This window comes from Lemur catta, chromosome 15 (genome assembly GCF_020740605.2).
Source record: "Lemur catta isolate mLemCat1 chromosome 15, mLemCat1.pri, whole genome shotgun sequence".
Lineage (NCBI taxonomy): Eukaryota > Metazoa > Chordata > Mammalia > Primates > Lemuridae > Lemur > Lemur catta.
Genome location: NC_059142.1, coordinates 56777624 through 56788316, shown reverse-complemented (window position 1 = coordinate 56788316; position 10693 = coordinate 56777624). Strand labels below are relative to the sequence as shown.

The 10693-nt window shown below is 63.5% G+C and overlaps 2 protein-coding genes across 4 annotated transcripts; both read left to right on the top strand.

Moving 5' to 3' along the window:
- The first annotated feature begins 1087 nt into the window (after nucleotides 1-1087).
- Nucleotides 1088-6710, top strand: LOC123650726 (carbonyl reductase [NADPH] 2-like). 3 transcript variants are annotated; one of them, XM_045569761.1, is made up of 9 exons: nucleotides 1088-1240; nucleotides 4669-4812; nucleotides 5327-5424; nucleotides 5531-5685; nucleotides 5768-5810; nucleotides 5892-5991; nucleotides 6093-6157; nucleotides 6323-6440; nucleotides 6514-6710. In XM_045569761.1, exons 2-9 carry the CDS (start codon nucleotides 4761-4763, stop codon nucleotides 6615-6617), a joined length of 735 nt encoding a protein of 244 aa, XP_045425717.1. In that variant the 5' UTR covers nucleotides 1088-1240; nucleotides 4669-4760; the 3' UTR covers nucleotides 6618-6710. The 3 variants fall into 3 exon arrangements, with proteins under 3 accessions (XP_045425717.1, XP_045425715.1, XP_045425716.1); XM_045569759.1 differs by lacking the exon at nucleotides 1088-1240 and adding an exon at nucleotides 2846-3197; XM_045569760.1 differs by lacking the exon at nucleotides 1088-1240 and adding an exon at nucleotides 3467-3502.
- Nucleotides 6711-8598: 1888 nt separating this feature from the next.
- On the top strand, nucleotides 8599-10432 carry DCXR (dicarbonyl and L-xylulose reductase). Its single transcript, XM_045569758.1, has 8 exons — nucleotides 8599-8696; nucleotides 8780-8877; nucleotides 9321-9475; nucleotides 9571-9613; nucleotides 9690-9789; nucleotides 9871-9935; nucleotides 10023-10140; nucleotides 10247-10432. The coding sequence occupies exons 1-8, from the start codon at nucleotides 8645-8647 to the stop codon at nucleotides 10348-10350; spliced, it is 735 nt and encodes a 244-aa protein (XP_045425714.1). The 5' UTR covers nucleotides 8599-8644; the 3' UTR covers nucleotides 10351-10432.
- Nucleotides 10433-10693: the final 261 nt, after the last annotated feature.

Genomic DNA, 10693 nt, shown 5'->3' with positions numbered 1-10693 from the left:
CCCAGCTCCAGGGAGCGCCAGGCTCGTGTCCCCTGTGGGCTGTCCTGCAGGAGCACGTGAGCCCAGCTGCAGGTTTGCAGCCAGGCCTGGCTGTTGGCCGGGACCCTCGTGAACACCAGCATTGGGGGTGACGCTGCTGACTTCCAGGGTCCTCCTCATCCCTGTGGGCCTGAGGTGTGTGTACCTGTGTGTGCTCTGTGTACATACACGTGTGTTCACTTGGGTGTGCAGGTGCAGAGGAGTGCACACATGTGTCCGTGTCTTGTTTGCCCGTGTGTGTGTGTATGCATTGCCCTTGCTTGCATGGTTGCATATGCCTCACGTGGGTGTGCACACGTGTGTCCACGTGTCTCCATGTGTGCCCACATGTGCATGCACATGTATGTGTCCTGTGTGCCTGTTTCCCACGTGCGTGCATGTGCACCCCTATGTGTACACGTGTTCCACATGTGTGTACTATGTGCCTATGACTGTGTGTCCACATGCCTGAGTGTTACCTGCGGGTGTGCCCCAAGGCAGGTGCCCATGTTTGCGGGTGCCTGTGCAGGCGTGCACAGTGGTGACCTGGACAGGCTGTGTCCTTTCCTGAGTCCCTGTGCTTTCTCTCAGCCACGCCTGCCGCCGCAGCCTCCACCTGCGCCACAGGGCTCCTGACTGCTCATGTCCACTCCATGGCTTCACTGCCCATGTCGTGAAGGTTCAGTATCAACAGTGAGTCTTGACAACAGCCCTAAGGACAGTCACTAAGCACTTCTACCATCTGGGCCTGGACCAGGAGCTGGGGCAGAAGTCTCCTACCCCTACCCCTAACACAACCCTACCCCTACCCCTACCCCTACCCCTACGGCTACCCCTATCCTACCCTAAATCATGCACCTGCACCTGTCTGCTCCCTCCTGCCCAACCACGAGCTCCCTGTGCAGTCAGGTGAGGTCACTTCGGGTCACGGCCTATGTTCTTTGTGGCCACAAGGGTGGCTGTTTCCCCTTGTTCTAGGGCATGTGTCACTTGTTTGCTCATCCGGCAGGCGTATGTTGCAAACACGTCTTTGCCAAGTGCTAGGAAACGACAGGCAGGACAGCCCTGCCCTCCAGGGAGCTGGTCTCCTGCGAGGGAGGGAATATGAGGGAGGTCTGGGGCGAGAGCCACACCGGGGACAGGAGCTGGAGTGTGGGGGCGGAACACGAGTGACTCGGGCCTCAGCTTCACCGGGAGAGCCACAGGAAGATGCGGTGACACGGTGGGAGCTGGCGGGAGGGACGGGGTGCAGAGGGAGGCCCAGAGTTCACGGAGAGGGACCCAGGGACACAGGCAGGTCAACAGCTCTCAGTGAAGTAGAGCCAATGGGCCCCAGTGGTCACCAGACGGCTAACGGGGGATGAGGAAGGGTCTGGAACAAGTGGGGGCTCTGGGCTGAGCAGGGCAGTGGCGGGCGGGGGCCTGGCTGCAACTCCGGTGAGCGCCGGTCACGCAGCAGAGGCAGCCGCGGCGCGGGGGAGGGGCGCGCAGGTCTACGCGGACAGGAGGGCGGCCCTGAACTCCCGCCCCGCCCCACGGCTCAGGTGCCCCTCGTGGGCCGCCCCAGGGTCTGGTTTCAAGGCCTTAGCGCTCTCCCCACCCTGAGAAAACGGAAAAGCAGGTGAAACTTCCCCTCTTCAGGGGCCTCTAAGGAAGGAATTTGAGAAGGAAGCTTAGAGGCTTCTGGAAGGACCTTTGTCCAGTTCCAGCCCCAGCCCCCCAGACGGGCATGGGGGCCGCACACGCTGCCACACGGCAGTGCACGCTCTCCCGCACGGACAGCGGTCCACTGCTCCCAGCCCTCCTGCTCACCCCCAGCCCCGGCCTCCCAGCTCTTCAGACCCCTCCTCACCCCAGCGGGAACTCCTCATGTGTGTGCCTGCGTGTGCACGTGTGTGCAGTGTGCCTGTGCCCCAGCGGCCCCTGCCCAGGGCGGCCTGCAGACCCCAGGCTGGTTGGAGTGGGCGCCTGACGTCCCCTGCAGAAGCCCTGGGGGCGGTTGGCCCCTGGCTTGTTCCAGGGTGGCCCGGGATTTAATTTATAGAGTATGACTGAGTGATGACACAGAGGAGTCGGTGACATTAGAAAAAAACTTTATTCTCCTCAATTCCCCTAGAAATGACCAACACACAGACACACAGGGTGACAGGGGACACCAGCCTTTGGACAGGAGGTGGAAGCGGGCGAGAGGGAGAGCTTGGGCCAGAGCTTTCACCGGGGTTTCCAGTGCTGCAGCGAGGCAGGGAGAACACACAATTCCAGGGGGCTCTGTGCTAGAGGGGTGGCCCTCCTGGCCTGGTGGTACAGGACACGTGACTCTGAAGCTGGAGCGGCTGGTTTGCACACAAAAGGCAGCCTCCCTGCAGAGTCCTTCCTGTCCCTAAGAACTGGCTGGCCCCAGAGCTGCAAAGCATTTTTATTAAGCTGTCAAAACATCATAAGGTACAGAAAATGGGCCGGGCGCGGTGGCTCACGCCTGTAATCCTAGCACTCTGGAGGCCGAGGCGGGAGGATCGCTTGAGGTCAGGAGTTCAAGACCAGCCTGAGCAAGAGCAAGACCCCCGTCTCTACTAAAAATAGAAAGAAATTATCTGGCCAACTAAAAATATATATAGAAAAAATTAGCCGGGCATGGTGGCGCATGCCTGTAGTCCCAGCTACTCGGGAGGCTGAGGCAGAAGGATCGCTTAAGCCCAGGAGTCTGAGGTTGCTGTGAGCTAGGCTGACGCCATGGCACTCACTCTAGCCCGGGCAACAGAGCGAGACTCTGTCTCAAAAAAAAAAAAAAAAAAGGTACAGAAAATGAAAAAGATATTCAACACAGAGCCAGACGTGGTGGCTCATGCCTGTAACCTCAGTACTCTGGGAGGCCGAGGCAGGAGGCTCGCTTAGGCCAGGAGCTATGATAGCTCCTCTGCACTCCAGCCTGGGTGATAAGAGCAAGAGCCTGTCTCAAAAATAAATAAATAAAATAAAATTAACTTCAGCATTTAGACATTTGTCTGAAGCGTAAGATAGTCTTGGTGGGAGGAGGTGGGGTACTGACGTGTTTCTGTTTGTTCTCTTGTGTTCTGAACGTGGGGGATGTGGATCAATGGAGGTGGGGAGATGTTTTGGGGCTGTGTCTTCGACTGTTCAGAACTGCAGGTGTTTAGGAGAACACTCTTCCGTGGAACGCTGTAAGTAATCAGGCAGGGGGTGGGCGAGGGCTTCCCCTTAAAGTCAGACTCCCCCTGCACCCCCCAGGCCACTTGGGGGTCAGCTGCCAGGGCTCAGGCCTGGGGTTAAGGACAGGCATGGAAGCAGGTATACTCTGTCCAGGGATCTTTGTGAAGAAACCTGTAATTTACTTTTTGTTAGAGACAGGGTCCCGCTCTGCCGCCCAGGCCGGAGTGCCGTGGTGTCATCACAGCTCACTGCAGCCTGCAACTCCTGGGCTCCGGCGATCCTCCCGCCTCAGCCTCCCAGAGTTCTGAGGTTACAGGTGTGCGCCACCGCCCCACTTTATATTTAAAGGAGAACCCAGAGGAGCTGCGTGCTGTTTTCAAGTGCCCCACCTGTGTGTGGGGCTTGGGTCACTGATTTTCAGTTTCCCGCCCAAGTCTCCCCCCCTGAGTCCCAGAACCCCCAGCCCTAGTGCTCCTTGCGTCCTGCCCAGGGCGAGGTTGTCTGGCCTCCCACTCACGGGTGCATTGCAAGGGCAAGGACAGTGTCCTCCAAGGGCCTCAAGAGGACAAACCCCGCTGGCCACCAGGAGTTGGAAATACTCCCAGAGGCAGAGAGGGTTTTGCAGCAGGAGTGCCTGGACAATTGGGCAGCTCTCTTCCTGGGGTCTCGAGTGGGGGTCTGGCCCTGGGTCCAAGTGAGGGGCTGAGGCCGGGCGCGGTGGCTCATGCCTGTAATCCTAGCACTCTGGGAGGCCGAGGCGGGTGGATTGCTTGAGGTCAGGAGTTCGAGACCAGCCTGAGCAAGAGCGAGACCCTCGTCTCTACTAAAAATAGAAAGAAATTATCTGGCCAGCTAAAAATATATATAGAAAAAATTAGCCGGGCATGGTGGCGCATGCCTGTAGTCCCAGCTACTCGGGAGGCTGAGGCAGTAGGATCGCCTAAGCCGAGGAGTCTGAGGTTGCTGTGAGCTAGGCTGACGCCACGGCACTCATTCTAGCCTGGGCAACAAACTGAGACTCTGTCTCAAAAAAAAAACAAAAAAACAAAAACCAAGTGAGGGGCTGAGCTTTTGGGAGGAAAAGGCAGCAGGGGGTCTTCCTGCTTGTCAGGCCACAAGTGGGAGGGCCTGGGAGTCTGGGCCACCTGCATGGTGGGGCCGTCACATGCTTGCCCTGAACTCCTGGATGGAGGTGCTGGAGTATGACCAGAGAGGTGGCAACACCAAGCATGTACGACCCACCCCCCATCCGCATTCCCCAGGGGCACAGCTACCCTGCACCCCAGCTGGCAGGGAGGCCAGGCTTCCTCTTCCAGTAAAATCTGTCACAGGGTAATGTTTCTGTCCACACAAGAAAAATGAAAAAACAATTCTACTACCCTGCACCCCCACTTCTGCTGTGCTTATTCCCCCCTTCAACACACACACACACATACACATGCATGCACACACACTAGTTTTTGTTTCTTTTCTAAAATCCAGGATGGGGTTCCGCCCTGCCCCGCCCACCCACCTGGGCATATAAAACCTCCGTCCTCTCACTGCCGGACAGGACGAGGCTGGCAGTCAGCACCATGCAGCTGAATTTCAGCGGCCTGCGGGCCCTGGTGACAGGGGCAGGGAAAGGTAGGTTTGAGCAGGATGGGGGGTGCAGGAGGGGCTGCCTGGGAGAGCAAGGTGGCAAGACTCGGACCCTCACAGAGGTCCTTGCCTGTGAGTCCCCACCGGCCTGTCACAGACAGGCCCCACAAGCAACTGACAACCCCCCAGCCCCTGAACCCGAGCCTGGGCCTGAGCTGCTCCCCACCACCTGGCTGGAGCCCCACTGGGACAGGACACCAGCCCTTCCCTGGTCAACACAAGATCCCCTTGCCCTGGGGAGACCCCCAGACCCAGACTGGACACAGGGGTTTCCTGCCAGGGCCTCTTCCCTCAGACCTGCCCTCTAGGGCCCCCCTTGGCCTGGTGCTGGTCAGTGGGGCCTCTGACCCAGGCCCCCACCTACTCCTGGGCCACTGGCCTCTCTTCCCCTGCTTGTCCCTGGGCAGCAGTGGCTGCAGCCCCCACTCCCATCTGTACACTGACCCCAGCCTTGAGCAGACCTGCTGAGCCACCTACCCACCGAGTCTCTCCCATGCAGGGATCGGGCGGGAAACTGTGAAGGCCTTGCATGCCTCAGGAGCCAGAGTGGTGGCCGTGAGCCGTACCGGTGACGACCTGGTCAGCCTCTCCCAGGAGGTGAGGTGCGCAGCCCCACCAAGGCCTGGTCTGACCCCATGCCCTCAGGGATGCCTCACGAGCCTGCCAGGATCACTCCTTAGGGCACTGCCCTATGTCTCCACAGTGCCCCGGGATAGAGCCCGTGTGTGTGGACCTGGGGAACTGGGAGGCCACAGAGCAGGCGCTGGGCAGCGTGGGCACTGTAGACTTGCTGGTGAACAACGCAGCCGTGGCACTGAGCCAGCCCTTCCTGGAAGTCACCAAGGAGGCCTTCGACAGGTGGGAAGGGAGAACGGTCAGGCTAGGGCAGGGCTGCTGGGGACAGGCAGTGGAGGTTGCCATGGTCTGTCCCTCCTGCCAGGTCCTTCAACGTGAATCTGCGTTCTGTGCTCCAGGTGTCCCAGGTGAGCCAGCGGGAGGGCAAGGGCCAGCATGGGCGGTGGATGGGGGTGGCTGGGGACAGCTGCCCTGGCTCTTGCTTTCAGATTGTCGTTCGCGGCATGATCAACCGCAGAGCACCCGGCTCCATCGTCAATGTCTCCAGCATAGCGGCCCAGGTCACCTTCCCTAACCTGGTCACCTACAGTGAGTTCCTCTGCCCAGCCTGCACACCCCTGCTCCCTGGGGAGCCCCTGGGAGCAGGGCTCAATCTCTAGGGGGTCCTCAGTGCTGCCCCCCCCCCGCAGGCTCCACCAAGGGCGCAATGACCGTGCTGACCAAAGCCATGGCCATGGAGCTGGGGCCACACAAGGTGGGCTTGGGAGTTGGGGGCTGAGGACCAGGCCTAGGGAGGTACAACCAGGTGCTGGGGGCAGGGCTGGGGATTGGGGTGAGAATGGGGACATGGGGACAACACACGCTCTAGGCAGAGGGGTCAGGGCGCAGGCTGAGGCCACACCTCCCGCCCTGGCCCCAGATCCGGGTGAACTCCGTGAACCCCACGGTGGTGCTGACGGCCATGGCCCGGAAAGTCTGGTCCGACCCCGAGGTCTCCCGGAAGCTGAAGGAGCGCCACCCGCTCAGGAAGTTTGCAGGTCAGGGGCAGCAGATGAGCCGCGTGCCTGGGGGGCCGGCCGAGCCGCCCTGACCCGCCTGCCGCCCCCGCAGAGGTGGACGACGTGGTCAACAGCATCCTGTTCCTGCTCAGCGACCACAGCGCCTCCACCAGCGGCGCCGGCATCTTCGTGGACGCCGGCTACCTGGCCTCCTAACGCGGGCAGGGCTCGGCGCCCCGCCCACGCCGCCCGGCCTCGCCCCTCCACGCCCCGTCCGCGGCCCTCCCTGGCCCCACCCCCAGAGACCCCCCTCTCGTCCCCCAACTCCGGCCCCGCCCCCGCCCCCTCGTCCCCTGCCGCCCCGCCCCGCCCACAGCCGCACCCACTCCGACCCCGCCTGTGGCCCCGTCCACAGCCCAAACCCGCCCCGCCCCCTTCCACCTCCACGTCCCCGCCTGCCGCCCGCCGCCCGCCCGACTGCCCGACTGCCCAGCCCCGTTCCGCCTCCAGCCAAGGCCCCGCTGGACCACGCCCCCTTTCACGAGCCTGCGCGCCCACAGCCCCGCCCCTCCTCTGCCCCGCCCCCATCCCGACCCGTCATTCCTTCACGCTCCGCACCCGCGGCCGCCTGAGACTCAGCGCCCCCCGCCCCCGCTGCGCTGCTCTGGCAACAATAAACGGCCCTTCCCTCGGAGTCGCGCCGCACGCCGCGAGCCTGGGGACGGGGGGGAGGGGAGGGCCAGCCCGATTCCACCTCTGACCCCTGGGGACCAAAGGGCAGCGACTCTTTTCCAAGGCGATTCCACTTTCCACATCCTCAACCCTCAACCAGCCCTGGGCGGCGGGGAGAGGGCAGAGGGCAGAGGACAGCAGCCTGCAGCCCCCCCCCCAGGCCATCCTTAGGGAAGATGAGGTCGAGAGTTTGGTGCCCGGAGAGGGAGGGGCTGGGTGTTGCACCAAATCTAGTTTCTCCTGTCCCGGGAATCCAGCTCCCCCGTGCATGCACCTGCACACTCAAGACCACCCACAGGAGGTGGCCCCAGCTAGGGGCGGGCTCGCGGCTGCTGCTTTCTGCACCGTCCCTGGCCTGAATCCGGGCGCCAGCCCTGCAGCCCGGGGCGGCCAGAGGGTCCTGCGGGCCCTGCCGGGGTCCAGCTGCGCTTGCCCGGGCCGGGCCTTGCGTGGGAGAAGGTCCAGCCTGAGATGGCCAGTCGGCCGCAGCGGCGGGCGCAGGGTCCCATCCTGAGCAAGGAGGCAGAGGACGGGGGCTGGGGTCGTGTCCTCCGGGTTGGGAGGGGCCCGGGGCTTCGGGTAGAGGTGGGAGATTCCGAGGGCCCTTCTGACCAGCCAGCAGGACCTCCAGGGAGCCCCCAACACACACTGCAACCCCTCACCACACGCTACCCAAGGATGGAGCCCGCGTGTGGACCTGGACCGCCGGGAGGCCCGGCCTAGTGTGGCCCTGCCGCAGCCCCTCCTGGAGGTCACCGAGGAGAGCCAGGATCTCAGGACGCGTGAGGGGATTTGTACTCTGTCCTGGGCACAAGGGCGACTCACAGAGGGGATCTAAGCAGTCATGGCTGCCGTGTCCTGCGATGACCCAAATCCTCGCCCTGTCTTATTCAATGTTTTTTAAATTCAGTTTTATTATGAAGCCCGCAGCCTGGTTATGGCCGGCGGTCTCCCATCCGAGCGCCGACTCGGCCAGGCCCTGCTTAGCTTCAGGACAGCGCGGCCGCGCTCGCGCTCAATTGGTGGCCGTGGGGCTCGACCCCCGTTCACACTGGCGTCTCCTTCAGCTCCGTGGCTTCTCGGCGGCTGGCACGACCCGGAACCGAGCCTGGGGTGGGGGCGTGCGAGGCTTTTTCGGAAGCGCCAAACTTCTCAGAAAGGAAGCGGAGTGTGTCAGCACCGCGTCCTCCGTGACACGCGTCGCCACGCGTCTGACAGCTGCCACGTCTGTTTCCTAGTAACTGTCTTGGCAGGGAAAAGTGCTGGCCAGCGCCGGCTGGGGGTCGCGGCGGAGGGGGGTGTCGCCGCGGGGCAGTTTAAGAAACCCCGCCCCGGGACAGCAGGCCCCGCCCCCCGCTCCTCGCGGCCAATCACTCCCGCGAAGAGCCTGTATTTGAATGTCCCCGCCCCCGGCCCCGAACCCGCCCGCGATTGGCCCCACTGCGCCCCGCCCCCGCGCCCGGAGCTCGAAGTCCCGCGACCCCAGCGCGCAGAGCGAAGACGGCTCCGCCATGGATCTGGGGCTCGCGGGCCGCCGGGCGCTGGTCACCGGGGCGGGCAAAGGTGGGCTAGCGGGAGGCGGGGGGATGCCGGGCCGGGCCGGCGGGCGGCGGTGGGGCGTCCGCACTGAGCCGTGCTTCCTGCAGGCATCGGGCGCAGCACGGTCCAGGCGCTGCACGCGGCGGGCGCGCGGGTGGTGGCCGTGAGCCGGACCCAGGCCGACCTGGACAGCCTCGTCCGCGAGGTAGGCGCCGCGGGTTTCGGCTCTGCGGGGCGGCTGCACGTGGGGGGCGGGGACCGACGCACGCCCCGCCCGCCTCTTGTCGCCCGCGCGGCGCGGGCCGCAAGGCTGGGCACCCCACGCGCCTCTCCCAGGCGCGCGGCCGGCATGGGGCCGTGGGGCCGGCGGAGCTGCCAGGCCCCAGGGCTTGGAAATGGCTGCTGAGCGCGCCCCGGCCAGAGGCTCAGGCGTAGGGAGGAAGTGAACTGGCCCGAGGTGGGGCCAGGCTCCTGGTCGCGCAGGCCTGGGTTTGGCCACGGGGCTGCGGATTCCTCTGGGATGCCTGACTCTCCACTTGTCTGGCTGAAAGGTCACCTGGCCGCAGCCCCTGTTCCTCAGGTGGTAGAGGGCCAGCTGTGCCCCGTTGGACACGGAGCCTCTGGTGACTATGCCCCCAATACACACAGTGCCCGGGGGTGGAGCCCGTGTGCGTGGACCTGGGCAACTGGGAGGCCACGGAGCAGGCGCTGAGCAGTGTGGGTCCGGTGGACTTGCTGGTAAACAATGCCGGTGTGGCCCTGCTACAGCCCTTCCTGGAGGTCACCAAGGAGGCCTGTGACACGTGAGCCAGATGGGGGGAGTAACGCCAGGGGAGGGGCTACCCCCTGCAGCAGCCCCAGTCCCTGACCAGGCTCTGTCTGTCCCTTCTGTCTCTAGGTCCTTTGACGTTAACCTTCGGGCTGTGATCCAGGTGTCCCAGGTGGGCTGCCCTGCTGCAGGAGGGGGACTCTGGTGGGTGGTGCCAGTTCTGCCTCACCCTCTCTCTGCAATTTCAGATCGTGGCCAGAGGCTTAATAGCTCAGGGAGCCCCAGGGGCCATCGTGAATGTCTCCAGCCAGGCCTCCCAGCGGGCGGTGACTAACCACAGTGTCTACTGTGAGTGAGCCCCAGCTATGCCCCAAGCCCCACCCCAGCCCCAGCGCCCAGCCCCCAGCCAGCTTGGGCTCCTCCTCACAGGTTCCACTAAGGGTGCCCTGGACATGCTGACCAAGGTGATGGCCCTAGAGCTCGGGCCCCACAAGGTGAGCTGGGCTAGAGCGCCTCCCACCACCCAGGCACACACCCCAGGAGCCCCAGTCGCCTTTTGACCTCTGCTGGTCCTGGTGCAGATCCGCGTGAATGCAGTGAACCCCACAGTGGTGATGACGCCCATGGGCCAGGCCAACTGGAGTGACCCCCACAAGGCCAAGACTATGCTGGACCGCATCCCACTTGGCAGGTTTGCTGGTGAGTCAAGAAGCCCAGCCGGGAGTCATGTGTGCGGGGGCCAGGGGCGGGGGAAAGATGGAGGGCAGCCTCCTCCAACTACACCCCGACCCCACCCTGCCCACAGAGGTGGAGAACGTGGTGGATGCCATCCTCTTCCTGCTGAGTGACCGAAGCAGCATGACCACAGGCTCTACTGTGCCTGTGGACGGGGGCTTCCTGGCCACCTGAGCCCCCTCCCACACACACCTCAGCCCCATGCTAAGCCCACCCCTGCCCCCCATCCCTCCAATAAACTTGATTCTCCTGCCCAGCCTTTGTGCTGGTTCCTGGGCTGCCAGCAGCTGGGAGGGCTCAGGGCTGGGTGTGGGATGGGTCCCAGGCAGGCAGAGATCCCTTAGATTCACATGCCATGCCAGGTGGCAGCCCAGCTCCCACACCTGAGATTTTTCAGGCTGGCTGGCACCCTGGCAGTGGCTGCAAGTAGGACCTCCCAAAAGGTGGGCTCCTAAAGAGGGTGGTGAATTTGACCAAGCATGACCTTGGCCTTGTCTAGAGACCTCTGGGGTGGAAG